At 48.4% G+C, this 18533-nt stretch overlaps 1 protein-coding gene across 2 annotated transcripts in view; it reads left to right on the top strand.

The window, feature by feature from the left end:
- Positions 1 to 18224, top strand: part of DLK1 (delta like non-canonical Notch ligand 1) — a 137600-nt gene extending 119376 nt beyond the window's left edge. For both annotated transcript variants that reach the window (XM_069637767.1, XM_069637768.1), the window contains exons 4-5: positions 14168 to 14309; positions 17223 to 18224. In XM_069637767.1, the coding sequence (XP_069493868.1) occupies positions 14168 to 14309; positions 17223 to 17967 (887 nt within the window). In that variant the 3' untranslated portion in view covers positions 17968 to 18224. The remainder of the gene's footprint in view (positions 1 to 14167; positions 14310 to 17222) is intronic.
- The last annotated feature ends 309 nt before the right edge of the window (positions 18225 to 18533 follow it).

The following is an 18533-nucleotide window of genomic DNA, read 5'->3' as shown; positions in this document are numbered from 1 at the left end:
CCTAGTACTTTAATTTCTAAATCTGCAGTTGTTTTGCATTGCGAATACTGTTTAAGGGGGTCTGGCTGTTTTTCATCTTACCACCTGCAGAAAATGTGCGCGCGTTTATAGCGCCATCATCTCTGGTGAGGTCAGCAACAGATCTAGACTGACATAGGCGGTAGAGAGAACCCCTCGGCACAGCTGGCATCCTGCAAGAGTGTTGAACACCCTTTTAAAAAGATCCCAGCAGCAAGTCATGTGGCATTACATGGGATACACTCAGGGCTTTAAGTGGGGTAAGAAATCGAGAGGGGCGTGGCCTAAAAAAGTATGCAAATCGTAGGGTATACACACAAATATATATAAATGTTATATATTTGTGTGCGTACCTTACTATGGTTTGTGTACTATGCAAGCCATCTTTTCTAAACATGACTTTTCTAAGCCATCTTTTCTGTAACATATTTCTACGTTTATAAAAGATGGCTTGCAAAATACACACACCATGGTAAGGTACGCACTCAGATATATAACATGTATATATATTTGTGTGCGTACCTTACGGTTTGCCTAGTTTTCAGGCCATGTTTTCGGGTTTATAAAAGATGGCCCTGAAAGTACACAATTCAAGCCATCTTTTATAAAGCTTTGACTACGGACAAAATTGTCCGTTGGCAAAGCTTTATAAAAAATGGCTTGAAATGTGTACTTTCCAAGCCACCTTTTATAAACCTCGAAATATGTCGAGGAATCCCCAGGTTCGCCGAGGGTTAAAGACGCCTCGGCGTCCTGGGGAAACAAAGGGACAGTAACTGCCTCTGGTGACCTCTCGCGCGAGGGGTCACCAAAGGCAGTAACTATGACTGCCGGAAGTTGCAGTCAGTCACAGTGTCGCTGTGGCCGGCTGCCACTTCTGTCAGCTCGCCTGACTTCATGGCAGGAGCATCTCCCGTCACGGCTGCGGCCGCGACGGGATAATGCATCCCGCCAATGTTGCGGTAGGACGGGGGCCCCGGCAGGGCCCCGGCTCAGTCCCACTTTTTGGAGACTGCCGGGGCCCAGCCCCAGCAGGCCCCGGCCCACTTTAAGCACAGGATACACTTGTATGTTATCAGTTTTCTGTGCAGGTAGCACTGCGTGAAATGCAGCCCAGTTGGCCATTGAGTGGAAGCCCAAAGGCAGCGTTTTTTTTGTAAAACATGAATTCACATCACAGCACAGCACCAAATGCCCAGTCTGATCCCAGGGGCAGAGGGGTGCGGCTGGGGTTTCCTACACGCATCTCTAGCCGTTCATTAGCGTGTACGTGTCATCACGCAGACTCCACGCTGCCTGGTTAAGGAAAGATAATGTTCTGATTACTTACTGGTAATCTTCATTACTCCTAGTCCTATTCTTCCTCGTCACAGTACTTACCTCATGAGGCACTCGCCTCCGACACAGGACCTTCTTCTATTTCTTCTTATTTCTATAACTCCTCCCCCACACCCATGTCACTTAGTTTCATATTACCAAGCCGTAGCATGGGACCTTCCCCGCAGGGAGGGTCGTCAGTACTGTGACGAGGAAGAGTAGGACTAGGAGTAATGAAGATTACTGGTCAGTAATCAGAACATTACCTCCACGTCCACTCTTCCTCGTCCCAGTACTTACCTCATGAGGTATACCAAAGCAACAAACGGGGAAAAGGGTCCCAATGAGATACAGAGTCAAAACAGTGCAGAAACACACACCTTTAATAACTCCAAATTTACATCCCCACAGACAAAACTCCAGCCCCGAAGGAACCAATCCCCGAGTGGGAGACATTCAACCTACAGTGGTTGATGAAGGTGCTCTGATCAGCCCAAGTGGCAGCTCTACATATCTCCTGTAGAGAAACCCCCCTTGCATCGGCCCATGAGGCTGCCAAACCTCTGGTGGACCGCCCCTGAACGTGCGCAGGCACAGGCAGGCCAGAAGCCACATAGGCCATGGAGACCACAACACGAATCCATCGGCTAATGGACACTACAGATGCCTTACGCCCAGCCCCAGCCGGGCCAAAAGTAATCAAAAGACTGTCAGAGTGGCAGAAAGGGGCAGTTCTAGCCAAGTACTCCAACACCTCCCGCCGCACATCAATGTTATGCCAAGCCACTTCCTCTGGCGTTTGCGGATTTTGAAAAAAGGCAGGGAGAACCAGATCCTGAGAGGTGTGAAAACTAGAAACAACTTTAGGGAGAAACTTCGGATCACACCTCAGCACCACCGAGTCCGGCAGAACCCTCAGGAAAGGGGGGTGACATTACAGAGCCCCAATCTCCCCAAGCCTACGGGCAGAAGTTATGGCAATTAGAAAGGCAGTCTTCAGCGTCAGATGTTTCATATCAATCTCGGAAATGGGCTCAAAGGGAGGCCCTTGAAGAAACTTTAAGACAAGAGGGAGACCCCAAGGAGGAAGCCCCTTATAAGTACAAGGACGGGAAGAAGAAAAACCCCTGAGCAACTTCCCCACCAACACCTCACCATCCAAGTGCCCATCAGAGTCCCCCAAAAGGAATTTTGAGGGGAATTTTTTTTTACGCTGAGAGCGAAGCGTGGAAACCGCCAGGCCCTTGTCAAACCCATCCCGGAGGAATTGAAGGATAGCAGGGAGGCCAGAACGCAGGGGAGGTATCCCAGACCGCCCTCACCAGTCCCGGAAATGGCTCCAATGTCTGCCATAAGCCTTCAGAGTGGAGGGTCTAAGAGCATTCATTATGGACACCACCACAGGACCAGAAAACCCCTGAGATATCAGCCTAGCCTGCGCAATATCCACACTGCCCATTGTATCTGGCGGACCCCCAACCGCAGCTCCCCCAGAAGGGGACAAGGCCACTTTGGAACCAGCCAAGGCTCCCGGCACCAAAGCTCCAACAGAGAGGGGAACCAACTCCGGCGGGGCCAGAACGGAGCCAACAACAATACAGTCACCCTGGACACTCTGATGCGCTGAACCACCCGGGGCAGAAGAGGAATAGGTGGAAAGGCATAAAGGAGACCCTGAAGCCACTGCACAGAGAGGGCGTCCACCCCCCTCGCACCCTCTGCCTGAAAACGAGAGCAGAAGAGGGGAACTTTTGTTGAGGCTGGAGATGCAAACAAGTCCAGAACAGGGGTCCCGAACCTGAAACAGATCTCCGCAAAAACCTGAGTCGACAGGACCAGTTCCACCAAGGAGGGAAACCGGCGGCTGAGAAGATCCGCACGAACATTGTCCACCCCCCTGATATGCGAAGCCACCAGGGACACCAGATGTGATTCTCCCCATGCCCCTATCTGAGCTGCCAGGGCATTCAAGGAGCGGCCGGAACCCCCTTGGCGGTTGACGTAAGCCAAAGCTGTCGTATTGTCCGTCCGGACCAAAACTGCCCGGCCCACCAGCAACCTCCTGAAGCACACCAGAGCCCAGAGAATGGCACACAACTCTCGCCAATTGGATGTTCGATGGCTCTCTTCTGGATCCCACAACCCCTGAGCAGAGAGGACCCCCGAACGTAGCTCCCCAGCCCCTTCCACTGGCGTCGGTAGTAAGTGTGGTCACAGGAGGAATGATCAGGGACACCCCAGCCCGTAGTTTCGGAACCCCCAACCACCACTGCAGGGAGACCAGCAGCGCTGGGGACACCGGAATCAAGGCCTCGAAGGCTTGAGATGAAGAGAGCCAGTGGGAGAGAAGGTAGGACACCAGGGGGCGTAGATGAAGATGGGCCCAGGGAACTAGAAACACGCAAAAAGCCATCTGCCCCTGCAATTTCAGCAATAGGCGGGCCGGGACATACTGCCTCCTGAGAACCCACAGCCAGCAAGCGACGGACACTCTCCAGGGACAGGAACACCCTCCCCATCCTGGTGCAAACCTGTGCACCAATGAAAACTAGATCCTGAGAAGCCTCCAGTTGAGACTTATGCCAGTTCACCAGGAAACCCAAGTCCTGCAATGCCTGGCAGACCAATCGGAGATGAGAAATGACAGTCTGCCGGCAGGACGCTTTGATCAACCAATCGTCCAGGTAGGGAAATATCTGAATGCCCCGCAGATGTAAGTGCGCCACCAGGGGAGCTACCAGCTTGGTGAAAACTCTGGGGGCAGATCGCAGTCCGAACGGGAGCACCCTGAACTGAAAATGTCGGGATCCCACTGCAAAGCGGAAGAACTGCATGTGCCAGGGACGGAGAGTCACATGGTAATAAGCGTCCTGGAGATCCAGAGATGTCATCCAATCCCCCTTTAATAACATCGGAAGAATGTTCTGTAAACTCTCCATCTTGAAGTGTTCCTTTTGGACGAAGCAGTTCAGGGCTTTGAGGTCCAGAATTAGACAGTACTTCCCCGAAGGTTTGGGGACCAGGAACACCCATGAGTAGAACCCCTGACCCTGAACAGGGAGAGGAACGGGCATGATGGCCGCCTTCAACACTAATTCGGAGAGATCGGCGTCCATGGCCAACCTCTTGAGCCGAGACCTGGAAACCACAGTCCGAACCATGCAATGCTGGACAGTAGGAGACAGGAAATGCACTCGATACCCCCAGTGCACTGTGTCCAGAACCCATGAGTCGGAACACCACCTTTCCCATACTGGAAAAAACTGCCAGAGCCGCCCGCCCACTGGCAATTCCAAACCATCAGGACTTAGGTGCCGGCCCAGGATGTGAAGAGCGTGGAGGACCCCGACCCCCCCTAGCTCTCCGAAAAGAATGTGATGAGGAGCCAGGAAAAGACCTGCTGGTCACTGGACCAGCCCCAGAGGAAGACTGCTTGGTCGTTGAAGGAGGCTTGCGTCGAAATTTGTCAGCATGTTTGTCCGCCCTAAAAACTTTGTGCACCTTATCCTCAAGGCAATCACCAAAAAGCCTGGACCCAGTGAAAGGAAGTTTCAGGGCAGCCGCCTTCTGAGACCCATCAGTCTTCCAGTCCCTTAGGTGCAAATGCCTCCGGGCAGATACACCAGCCCCCATGGCCAAGGCTGAGCCACGCACCCCATCAAAAGCCAGATCGGCCAAAAGCTCAACCTGTCTCTGCATGTCTGTAAGCAAAGGGGCACAATCAGAGCCTTCATTGACAGCCTTTTTCAACCCCCTGAAACCATTCAACACTGTTTCAGCTGTGTAGGAACCATAGATATTTGCTCGAAGGGCCAGATGCGCCCCTGCATGAACCTTCTTAAGGCCTGAATTAACTCAGCGGTCCACTGGATCCCAGACGGCCACCTCCTTGGCCGACATAGAGGAGCTACCCACCAGGCTGGCGAGGATATCGTCGACCTCAACTAGATCAGACAGCAAAGTCTTGCCCTTCAATGGGTAAAGTTTGGACATGAAGCGGGGCTTTGCAATCTTCTCCGGGTCATTCCATTCCCGGAGGATTTTATCCCCGATATCGGAAACCAATGGCAATCCCTTCCTAGGTGTATGCCTATACTGGCGAATAGAAGGGTCGGCCCCCTCCACCGGCACCAGGGGCTCTGAAAATCCCATGCAATCCCCAACTCGAGCCAGCACCTCCTCCACTCCCTCTCTGTCCAGATACTTCCCTTCAGCATCAGCCGAAGAGGAACAAGAAGAGGTCGATGACTCAGAGCCATAAGAAGAGGAGGATGAGGAAGACAGACGCCTGCCCTTGTGTCCATGAGCATGTGTGCGACTCCCTCTATGATGCTTAAGCAGCTTCTTCAACTCCTTTCTGGTCAGGGAAATACGCTTAGCCTTCTTCTATCTCTTTCTGTGTAACTCAGGAGAAGAGGAAGACGAAGAAGAAGAAGACAGGACCAGATGCCTGCTCTTTGCAGAATGTTTTCCCATTTTGAGTAAGCCCAAAAACAGTGACCAAGGAAGCCTGCTCCACCAAAGACCCCTGCACACTGAACCAAGGCTCCACATACAAACAATTGCCAACGTGCCTCTCCCACATTCAAATAGAGGCCAGAAAGAACAACAACCAATAGGAATAACATCAATTAATTCCTATGGTAACACTGCTTGCAGCACCAGAGGTGGAGCCCACCCACCTCCGGAGCACGTGGATCAAACAAGAAAAAGGAGCCGCCAATCCGCACTCAGCCGCCCATGCAGCATGGCCATGCAACAGGAAAACATGCCCCTCCTTACCTTAACCCGGGCCACGATGCCCTACGCTGGCCAAAGCCCAGCAGAAACCAGGAAAGGCAGCCTGAATCGACCGGGTCCCAAGCCCCGCAGGGAACCCAGGAGTCTTGCCACACCTGAGGGAGCCGAAGGCCCCGCCACACAGCCCCACCAGGGGGCCAGCATTCGGAGCTCCCCAGCGCCCCACGCAGGGAAGAAAACAAGCCCAACCTGCCAGAGGCAGGAAAAATTAAACTAAGTGACGTGGGTGTGGGGGAGGAGTTATAGAAATAAGAAGAAATAGAAGAAGGTCCTGTGTCGGAGGCGGGTGCCTCATGAGGTAAGTACTGGGACGAGGAAGAGTGGACGTGGAAGTAATGGGTCTGGCCCATGCAGGCAAGCGGTGGAGTTCTGAAGAAAGTCACCACAACCTGGGGCGCTCCAAACCAGGGAGAAGTTATGCGCGTCTCCCTTGTTACATTGCCAGCCTTTGTACCCTATGCACCCTGTCTTTACTGCGCGTATCGGACTACACACATTTCCTTTAATTGTTTCATGAGGGCAAAGAGTTGCGCTGCCCAGTTTTCCGTATTATAAATGTGCATGGATAACTACCAACATTGGAAATATACTCAGAAAAGAGCTTTCGACTGGCATCTAATTGCCAACTAGAGTGAAGCTTGAGTTGTCTGTGATGTTTGAAAGAGCCCGGAGGTGAAATTCACCAAGATGTTGCCCATCTACAATTTTAAGTTTTTTATGACCCCACCGCATGCAGTGTACCCATGAGCCAGCATTGCAGAGGGTGAAGAAGGGGTGGAAGGCGAGTAGCATACATACCCTAGATCAGTGGTATTGAAACTTTTATAAACTTAGCCCTTCCTGGAATAATAATATTGTCTCTGCCCTCCCCCCCAAGCTATAACTGATTATATTTTCTATTCAATGTATTTTATATTATGTTCCGGGAACATTGGTCTGCTGCATTGGTCAATTTCCGGACTACACAAGTCGTTATAGCTCCAAAAATCTGTCTAAAGGGAGATTAGCCAATGAGGGAAGGTCTCACCATCCTCCCGGCTCGCTGCAAATAAAGCATGGTTCTCAGCACGGTGCTACCTGATCACGGGAACGCGTTTGACAGCCATGCTGCCAGCACTATATGGCTCTTAACACAGCATTCTCGTGACGAGAGGGAGCACCGCGCTGACAACCATTTTGCCAGTGCTACGTGGCATTCAGGGCATCACTTCCTGTCCTCACAGGAGCGCTGCGTTGAGAGCCATGTAGTCTCTCACTCTCTTCATGGGGGTGCAGCTCTGACAGCCAGGCTGCCAATGTGGATCTCCTCCTTGCCCAGACCGCACCTGAAAGATGTGGACCGGCCCACCCCATTCCCCACTCCTTATCTTCATCGGGTGGGGGGGCGGAGGCCCCCTTGACATCGCCGCTCTTCTGCGCGCTGTGGCTGCACCTGACAGATGAGGCCCAGGCACATGTAAAAACATTCTCCCCACTCTTTGCCGGGTTAGGTTGGGGGGCAGCTCTCCACCCCCCTTACTGCCTTTAGTCTTCACCGTGCCACAGCCTGGCAGATGCAGCCCGGCTTTTTCTAAGCTTTGCCCCTCCCTCCAATTAAATGGTTGCTGGGATCTAGACAGGTCCCAGAAATGACACCAGGCAGATCATTTTTTCGATTTCTTTTTTTTTTTCAAGGGCCATAATAGCTTTATAGACCATGCCACCAGGCTGTACTGGGAGTAATGGACCCTGAAGACCTCGTTAAATGCCCTTGCTTTGCTCCAGCCTTTAACATGGTCTTCAGGGCTCATAACTCTTGGTACGGCCCTCCAGCTAGGTCTATAAAGCTTAATTAAAAGAAGTGGCTGTACTCCCTCATTACCCCCTCTCTCCCAGACATCCGTCAGGCCCCCAAGTTTGAATGCCACTGCCATAGACACCTCCCTCAACTGCTCCTCAACTCCCAAAATCACAAGAATACCTAAATACCTTACTACCTGACAAATACTCACCGGCCTGATGTTTGACCTCGCACCATCCCAAAAAATGAACTAAAACACCAATCCTGTCATCTTCCGTGCCCACCTGCTTTCCATCCCACTTCCTCCTGTCACGACTCCATGACAACAATGGAGTCAGCACTCTGTCAGTTTCAGAGAACCAGGGTTCCTGTGGGTCAAAGTCCAGGGTCCAACTCAATGCACCAAATGAGCATTATGATATGAGAATGAACGGTCCAGCTTTAATCAGAGGGTAGTCCAGGATTTAAAACAGAAGAACTATAACTGAATATTACGGCATGGAAGGCATGCAGGGCCATTTACGACTACTTATAAAATGTTGACAGCACCAGGTACACCAAAACCAATGTACAACCAACCAAAATAGGTTCCTTTACCGAAATGGCAAAGCAAGTGTTCTTGTATCTCTGAAAAGAGGCACTGTGGTGCAAATGAGCACAGCCTGCGTATAATCTGTTTGTATGATCCAGGTTTACGCTGATTGGCATGAAAGTGTGCCCATTCCAAGAAAGATGGTGTTTAGATCGAGGGTACAATAACAGGGTGAGAGAAACCCAGAGAACACACAATAACAGCATGAAATAAGCACAAGAAGGAAACATCCTTCGGAGAGCTTGCCCCTTGGTGTTGAGTTGTGGTCCATCCTTCAGTGCAACGAGACACATATCGCCTCTGTTAGACACCTGCACACTCAGGCTTCCCTTTCGTTTTTTTATTTTTTTATTGCATGTGTTATACTGTTAACGAAAGTCTACCTTTTAATACTGTACACAACAAAGACACATTATTTGTAGAAAAAGGATAAAACAGTCACATACAAGAGACCTACTAATTAAGAGAAAGAATATCAGGCGAAGAACATCACGGTCTATTTCTCACTTATATATGCATAGATACCATCTGTTGTATCCCCAACTATTTGTTTAGGTTGCTTCCACAATTTTACCAGATATGAAGTACAGGCATCATCATTATTGCAGCACATTACAGTTGACCATATATTTCATCAGCGGTATAGTTCCCCACCAGTCTGCTGACCTCAACACTTGCTGTCCCAACTTATGTAGAGAGGTACGTTTCATCAAGAGATGCTTCGCAGTTCCTAAGCATTCATCTCCACAAAGACAACACAGTCTCTCATTATGTCGTTATATAAATTATAAGGGTACCTGTACTCCTGAAGGTCCTCCGGGTAAGCAATATAGTGATATACAAGAAATGGACCTATGTGATGAGGTTGGAAAGATACAACTAACAAATTATTTCAATACAAAAAATAAATGTATTACAAAATACACAAAGCTACTAAAACCATGCAATTTATAAAAATCAATCACAAATTCATTCCACCTTTCATACCCATACTCACAATCACACAACCAATGTAAACTTGAACAATACTAAAAGTCAACCCTTGCGTAGAACCCTTTTTATATATCCACACAGTATTTTGTTTTTCCACACCCATATGCCCTAATGGTGTGTGTTTCTGTACAATAGAAACCCAGGCTTATTGACAAAGTCTACATATGCTTCAATCGGCAAATAGGGCTTTCAAATTCAGCCTGACATAGTTCCGACCTTCTTCAGGACATACGTGTGGCATAAGTCTTCCCTCACACTCATAACACAATCTGGTGGAAGATGTCTTCCAACATTGACTCTCCAGTATAGACCAATGGGGGTAGCACAAACTCAGGACCTAATCCACATCTTTACCCAAGTGTGGTAGTTGGCCTTTGATTTTTTTTTACTGTGTGGGCATCGTCTACCGCCTTAAGTTGTAGCTTAGCCGTCTTCAGAAGGTCTCTCTGGAGAAGCCCTTTCCTATCCCTGATCACTTTATTGAATGAGTGTTGATGACAAGATTGGAAGCCCGCTCCTTTCCTGGAGAAGCCACTAATATTGGTGGTGATGCTAGTTTTAATCTTCTCAACACACAGCTCACAGTACCCTAGGGCTAATCGGGCAGATTCGATATTCGGGCAGATTCGGTATTATCTGAAGAGGACGTGTGCACTCTCCAGGGAGAATGTTCTCAGAAGTTCTTGTGCCACTAAAGAAACCTCCCCTATCTTGTTTGTACTCCAGGAAATTCGATTAAGTTTCAAAACCACTGTGAAGGACCCTTGGATTTCCAAGCTGATTTGGACTCCTTTCATTGCAAGATTTACTATGGTTGGGCAGCGATCGCTGTTATGTATGTGAAAAACACACATCTGCTATCAAGGATGGGACTTTGTGGCAAACATGTAGTCAATAATAATGGCAGAGTTGTTACCTGTCCTAGCGAATTGAGGTGGACAGTCGGATGGGGCAATCTCCATTAGCCACAAAGAAGCCAAGGGAGTAAAGCAAACTCGCCCAGCCAATTCCCCGGTTACAGTCTTTATCAAGTTTGTCAGAGGGGGAAATGGCTTCCCTGGAGTCATAATCTCGCACCGCTCCTGTAGTGTGTCACGCGGAACCCTGGAGTTAAAATCGCCACACACAAGTATGGGCACATCACCATCAATATTATTCATTCTGGTCTCCACCTCCTTGAGAATTTCACAATGAGGCAATTTGTACGGAGGGTCGTACACATTTATGACAATACATTCCCTCACCTCCCCAGGCTGAATGTCTCTGATTCTCAGGATTCTGCCCATCAGAACACAATTGGACACACAGGGCACTTCCACCAGTTGCAGGGGATATTTCATCAATCCTCCTTCAGGTCTGCCCCTCGCGCCCTGACTGGCTAATTTGGATATAATGCACCACCCATCAATGCCGATTGGCACAGTATGCCCAGTTTCTTGTAGGGCAATAACACAAACGGTGTTAATGACTGCTAGGTGGCCATCCTGCTCCTGCAGATGTGACTTTCCCCATGTGTTCCATGAAGCCAACATAAACGAAGGACTAGGAGCCAGCCAACCATCTCTCCCCAAACAAGGTTGGCTAGACCTACCCAGTGGAACCCCGCCTCAGACTCCATTTGTGCCATGTTTTTGCTACCCGCTCCATCACACAGGCCCTCAGAAGTCATCCTTGACAGAGTGCGCAGGTCAACGAAAATCATTACTAAAGTTCAATTCACCACCTGGCATTTGTAACAAGTTCCCCACCCCCAAAGAGTTGTCATACCTTTGAGTGCATGTCATTGTGTCAGAAGCACTAGTGGTCATATTCCTACCTTCCTCAAGCTCAATTATAGCACATTCATATCCCTTTTTTGAAAGCAAGACAGAATGTTGTAAAATATAATCACTATTGTTTTCTGCCTGGAAGTGAATGTACGAGCTAGCGTGTTTAGCATTTTCCCGTCAACAATATGCACGCCCTCACTGCTAATTTAACGCAAAGGTCCGATGCCCTGAAACAATTCCATCAATCTAGATCGATTGAAGCGAAACATTTCCCCCTTACAGAAAGGCTACAGATTCGAAGGACCTTTGGCTTGCTCGAGTTCTCACACACGAGGGGACCATGATGCAAGCTGGATACAGCTTTGCTGTGCTCAGCCTGCACCGCGAAACTAATGGCGGCGCCACGTGACTCAGGCTCTACCATGCAAACGAGCCACTCAACACTACACCACCTCATCACAATCATCGCTGCTGGTCCTCAGATTTGGCACCTGATCTCTTGTGACCTTACGCAGCTTGACTTTAGGTTGCCGATTTTCTTTGGAGCAACCCAGCACCACATTCACATAGGAACGTTTGTCTCCCTTGTCCTTACTAGCGAGAAAAATCACCTCATCCTCATTCCCCTCTTCAATAAAGAAACATTAATCACACAGTGGCCGAAAGATGCAGCCCTAGACTTCTTATTGTTCCTTTCATTACAAGACCCCATAACGCCAGCTTTAGAGGAAGTAACCCTGCTCGATTTCCTAGCCGACATCGACAACGACTGGTGTTCAATTGCCACCGGCGTCGTGGCGGTTGACTTAACAGGCGTGTTGGGTCGCCCTTTCGTTTTCTTTTAGGTATACAAGTCCTCCCACTGTACTGGCTCCCTAATGGCTCTTTTAGGCTTACGTCTGTACCACGCAACAGCAGATGCAACACCCTGCGGGTTAGGGTTTGGTTGATCCCCCATGCCACAGGTTAAATGGCCTTGGAGCAGCTCGGCAAAGCAGACAGAGCTGACAAGCTAAAGTGGTGGCTTGCACCTCAGCAGTTGTAATAATCCGGCCAAGGGAGCCAGCCACCTCACTCAGTATAATATCATGCCTAGAAAGTCTATTCACCAAGTCATTACATTTTGCACATAAGAATAATAACACATTTTCTAAAATGCCAAACATTGCGGCCGCAGCACAGGTGGCCACAATATCATTCAGAGAATTTTTGAGGTCCCCAATCGAGGCAATGGTAATATTCGTCGAAGTCAAATTAAGGGGCTACTTGAGAAGAAATGCCATAGTAAGTCCAAAAAGGAACGGGTATGTCCACTTGTGTGTCTGTAGAAGTCAACATAATGGCGCCAGATAAAGCGCCGGGTAGACCTTTCTCACCCAGGCCCTGAACTGGTGAGTGCCCCCTGGCATGAAGTTCGGGGTTGATAGGCTAGATGGTTTGAGCCGGGTGGCAAGGAAATAAGGAATTAGCTACAGATTCAATTATCTTGCGGCCCAGACAGGTCACTGAAGCCGTGAGCTCAGACACAAGCTCGGCACGCAGGCCTTCAATGTTTACAAGTGGCTCCTCAAGGATGGAGAAGGAACTAGTCATTTTTGCCCTGTTCCTGTCAGCAGATTCCACACCAGAGACTCTAAAGGTCTTCTGTGGACAAGTGTGTGTAGAACTTTGGAGGAGGGTTGCGCTGTTTTCTTCAAAATCCTTCGCCGCGCTTTTCAACACGGAATCCCTCACCTCCTGTCACACCGGAGCTATCAATAACAACAAAGCTTTGTCCTCCTCACAGATGGACTCCATCACTACCACCTCATCTCCCACAGCAACTATCGGGGTGACAGTGACGTGTTTTTCAGCGTGCATCGTAGTTGCACTGCTTGCCCGCCGCTTCGGCGTTCTGTCCGTGGGCAAGAACTGGAAATTACTGCCGAGGTGGTTCACGGCCCAACAGTTGCCGCCCTGCCTTGCGGCAACACAAGTCCCACCAGCAATAGAAAGATTTATGAGGGGAAATACAGGCAGATGGGCATAGGAGCAAGGAAGCCTTAATATAACTTGCTCCTCCCACTCCAAACGCCACCATGCAGATACTGTTTCAGTTACAAGTGTGGTTAAAAATACCCCCTGCTGGCAAGCAACGGGGTAGTCTGGTCTTCTCCACTCCACTCCTCTGCCGCTGACTGCCACTCAGCACTGATTCTGCGGCGCTCCGCTCCTGGGAAGGGGTTTTAACAAAAAGCCTGCCTCCTCAATGGAACCAGCTTCCGTTACAGCGGCAAACAGCAAGGGATAGGTAAGAGCGCGAGTCTGCTGCAGACTGGAACTCAGCACGGGTTCTGCGTCTCTTTCCGATATCCACTCGGATATCTTACGCTCTTGCTGCTTTTCTGGAAACGCCCATCAATTCATTTCCCTAAGCTCTTACTATCTTTCATTGGGTCTGAGGTGCCTTCCCAAATCTTTGTTACCTGCTGCCAGGAGTCTGGAGACACCCGAAAGAACTGACTAACATCAAACCTGAACTTGCATTGACTTCTAACACCGTTTATGCAGGGCGCCCACCAGTCTCCTGTCAGCAAAGCAGAGCTACGGGCAAGTATCTGCAAGGCTGGCTTGGAGATACACCAGGCCACGTGATATAGCACCAGAGAGATGCTTCTAGCACCACTGGGAACCAACCAGACTCTTGCAACCACATGTAATAGGATACACAGGCTTGAAATGAAGGTCCATGTATTTCTCCAAAACAAAACCAATGACCTTATGCACAGTTTATAGAAATGAGGTATTGTTTTGAATTTCTGTTTTTAGTTTGTCGAGCGTCCTTAAATCTACTGCAAATAAGTACAAACTGTCTTTAAAATAATGCCTCTTGGTATGTTGTGTGTGTATTCCTTTCAGATATTCACCCATGTGCAGCAACGCCATGCGAGAATAACTCCACGTGCATTGAGACAGGAGACGGTGGGCATATATGCCTGTGTGCCCCGGGCTTTACCGGGAAAAGATGCCATGTAAAAAAAGGACCGTGTCTTACAAATGGGTAAATGTCACTGCAGCATATTTGTGTTATTGTTGTGCTTATGTTCGCTAGCTTCAATTGCTTTTTTCCTCTGATTTATGCACACACAGGTGTGCATGTTGTATACATAATCCTTTGCTTCTGCTTCTGTTAGAGCCAGCTCCTTTGAATAACCTACTTGTTGATGGAGAGAAGCCAGATTGTAAAGTGTATAAGTTTAATGGTCAAGGTCAAACCCTATTAACATTCACCTCCCATGGAAGGCGAGGGACCTGTATTTTGGAAGATCCCGTCACAGTGCAATTGACTGGATACCCATAGCATTATATCCCTTTAATAAACCAGTGCAACTTTTCTGTTTAAAAAGCTCCTCAACCAAAAGACATTCAACTTGTTTCAGTATAATTCCAGGTGGAGAACTTCAAAATACAAGTCCCAAATTGGGTGCCCTGGTATAGAACAAAATACAACTCACACTGCTACATGAACCTTCGGGAAATAATTCTATAACCAAGTGGTGATGAAATATAAAATATAATTTTTTCATAAATATTTGTGCTCACCGGGTCAGCCCGGCCTTCTGCAGGGGCGAGCCTTGTCTATGTTGTTAACTGGAGAGGACAGGCATCGAGCAAGGGCTGACCGCTGCCAGGGTGTCATGAATTCTTTGCCTCAGAGAATGCAGCCACTGCCAGTCCAGTTCATCTCTGTGCCAGTGCCATGGGAGATTTCGGAGACACTGATTTTGCACACAAGGGGACTAGTGAGCACAGATCCCATGATGCAGTGCAGTGTAGAAACTGAAGTTCTCCTTCCAGTAATTCCAAAAGGATTTCCCCAAGTCTCCTGTAGGAACCACTTTTTCATGTGCTTATTCTGTTGTGTGCCAAAGCCAATATTGGCTTTTGCATTCGATGCTTTATATTCGAGGGAATCACTGGATACCATCAAAGAATGACTTTATACTTTGTCTGCGGTGCAGGACCTCCTTGTCAGAAAAGAGCATACCATTCCAAAAGTCCTTTCTAGTACTGAAGTAGATTTTCTCAGAGTGCCTCTATTTTCTGACCTCTCAGAGGGAATATTATGGTCCTTCTGGTTCATTGGTGACGCCACCCATCTGGTCTGTCCGCTGGAAGCCTAATGCATGGAATCCTTTAATAAAAAAATACCTGTAGTATTAGTACCTGAGCCCCTCCAGTCAAGAGTGTTTGATGGTTTGCCACCAGGGGAGAAGTACCAGGAGGACTGAAAGAGTCTTTGCACCTTGAAACTCCTAGACCCCACCCGTTATATGATATGATGGGTTATCATATCATATCGTGATAATCTATCATGGTTCCATTCCTCCATGCCAATGCCTCTAGTCAGTGGGAATACCCTGATGCAGATAGGCCCCGTGTCACCGTGCCGCGGAACAGCAATAATCTCAACAAATCTCAATATGAACATGCATCTCCGTAAGAACCATGTACACCAATAAGACTAGCCTGCAAAGACCTGCCAGGGCCATCCTACCACCCGAGCCATAGACAGTTTCAAAGGCCTTCATCACCTTCCTGAGAAACCTCTAGGTATCAGATGGCTTACGGTCCGGCAAAGTGGTTGTGCAGTTTTCCCACACCATGACCACAGGAATAGAATGGGCTTGGTGCCAGAAAAAGAAGGGATAAAGTATATATAGTGGAAAGGAATGAAAACAGTAACGGATTAAATGATGGCATGGAGTGGCTTTACATCAGGATCACTGTGTGGGGATGAAACACAAGAATGCAAGCATTAAGCACTAGGATCCTGACCAGAGTATAATCTCACCAGGTGAAGTGGACAGCATAACAGAGCCACCGCTGCGCGACCGCGAAGAGGAAATCCTGTCCTTTTAAATAGGGAAGCAGCAGGTTTCTCCACCACCATCACTAAGGGGAAATCTGAGGAATGACCTTCTAGTGGCATCGAGGCAGTTGCCAGCTATAGCTCCGGGAAGTTGCACAAGGAGGCTTAGCCGATTTTAGAGACACGCATTCCAATTGAGGAAGGCAATCCGACTTGCCCAATCCTATGCAATTGGGGTCATGAAGTTGAAGCAATTTTGTCTGCCTTTGGGTGGCCATTGGTTTCAAACTGGTGTTGGAAGAGGGCCAGATGGAGTGTGTAGCTGGACTGCTTTACCATTTTGTGGGGAAAAACATTCTTTACCACTGGCCCAGAGACATGACAGTATCACAAGAGTAGCTCTTTTTCCAAAGGTCATCAATGGACTGCTCCTCATTATTTCCTGTATGTCACTACTGACAAATGGTGATGCGGGTGCCAGGTGTAAGTTTGACTAGTCAGTACAGGCCAACGCGTGCCGTGATTTGTCACAAATTGTATTCAGGTTGCATTTGTACTCTGGGATCAAGCTAGAGAGAGGTGAAACTCTGCACCTTGAAGATGCATTGTATGCGGCACTTGCTTGGTGCTTCCTTATGGAGCTGGTTCCTAAGAAGATGTCTCTAGGACTGTCCCCTCACCTCAGAGAGTGGAGAGGGAGAGGACTCGTCATCTCACTTCTGAACTGAAGTATGGATCTGCAGCCATACTCTGAAAACTCAGCCATCAGTAAAATCGCACTTTATAATGTCCTGAATCACTAAGCAAAAGGTGTGCTTAACTCTAGAGAGCCCAAGATGCTTTGCCTGCTGCATCATCTGCATTGTTATTCAATATAAAATCAAATTCAAAATAAGCTTTACAAAATAAGATTACAAATATTCTCCATTCATTGCAACCTCTAGTATATATTCCTCGATATGTGAAACATTGACGCTTTTCAGTAGTTAATCTTGCTCAAATGTATTTGATATTGTACAGCAACAATAGACCACAGGTCACCTGTGACTTTGTTTTAACTATTCTTACCCATCTCTTTTCTATTTGCATATTCAACTCAAGCTCTCCCTGCCAAAACGGAGGAACCTGCGTCGACGCCAACGGCTTCGCGCCATATGCCTCTTGCCAATGTCTTTCAGGCTTTTCCGGCAACTTCTGTGAAATCGGCGAAGACCATTGTGAACCCAATCCGTGTAAGAACGGGGGAATTTGTAGCAACGCTGGGCCTGGTTTCCGGTGTCAATGTCCGTCCCATTTCACCGGCGAGTCCTGCAGAAGTCCTAGGCTGTTCTGTGTTAGCAATCCATGCCGAAACGAAGGAACTTGCCACGAGCATCCAGTGAGAGGATTTGTCTGTACCTGTCCACCAGATTTCACCGGGGAAACGTGCACGCGCTACAACAACAACACAGGCCTGAAACCTGTAAATGCGGGCCCTAAACATGGACAGAGTCACCACTTGCCCCCAAACACAAATCACAACGTAAAGCACCACAAGGAGCACGAAGTGCTGAAGATAACCGTGAAAGAGACAATTCAACACGCCCACCCCTTTCTCAACAAAAGCCAAGTCATCTGCTTCATTGTCCTGGGCTTGCTCACTTGCCTCGTTGTGCTGGTGACCACTGGGATAGTGTTTTTCTCCAAATGTGAGACTTGGTTGGCCAATGCCAAGTACAGCCACTTACTGCAGAAGCAGAAGAAATGCCAGACGAAATCCAGCAGCGGCGAGGAGCTGTCCGTCAAAGTCATTTACCCGGAGAAGATCAACACGAGCAACCACAGCAAAAGCTTCATAGCGATTTGAGCTTGCCCGGCAGCGCGGCGACAGCTCGCCAACACTCAATGCACAGCTACTGTACCTTGCAGCTTTGCAGTTTCTCATTATTCTGCGCAAATATTTGTGAATGTCCGTGCTGTGTTTAGATGATGACGATACACGTATTTTGTGATGCTAAAGTTACACTTCTCATCCCCCAAATAAACTCGTTATTAGAGATGATTTCAATTTGCTAACAAAAATCAGCTATTTTTTGTAAATTAAAAATATGTTTGTGCTAAGGAGTCGTTTTGCTTTCCTTAGGCTGTGCATTATGCCAAAATGCCTAACTTTCATTGTGCTGTCAGGATTAAACTGATGGTGGTTATGCAAAGAGGCATGGACTCCAGAGGGTCTTGGGGGAAGTTGTATCAAGTGCTCTCATAGCTCTCATCACATTTGTCCACCCATGCTGGAATAGTCCAATATGTGTCGCAATCGAGTTGACTGAGGACATTCCACAGTCTTTGAGCCGGGGAGGTTGGGTTTGGAGTGCCGTAGCCTCAGGACCGTCTCCTGGCCTTCTGTAAATGGAGGCCCCCGTTTATCCTTAC

Source organism: Ambystoma mexicanum, chromosome 14, assembly GCF_040938575.1.
Source record: "Ambystoma mexicanum isolate Mex_15411 chromosome 14, UKY_AmexF1_1, whole genome shotgun sequence".
Taxonomy (NCBI): Eukaryota; Metazoa; Chordata; class Amphibia; order Caudata; family Ambystomatidae; genus Ambystoma; species Ambystoma mexicanum.
This window is presented reverse-complemented; position numbering and strand designations above follow the sequence as displayed.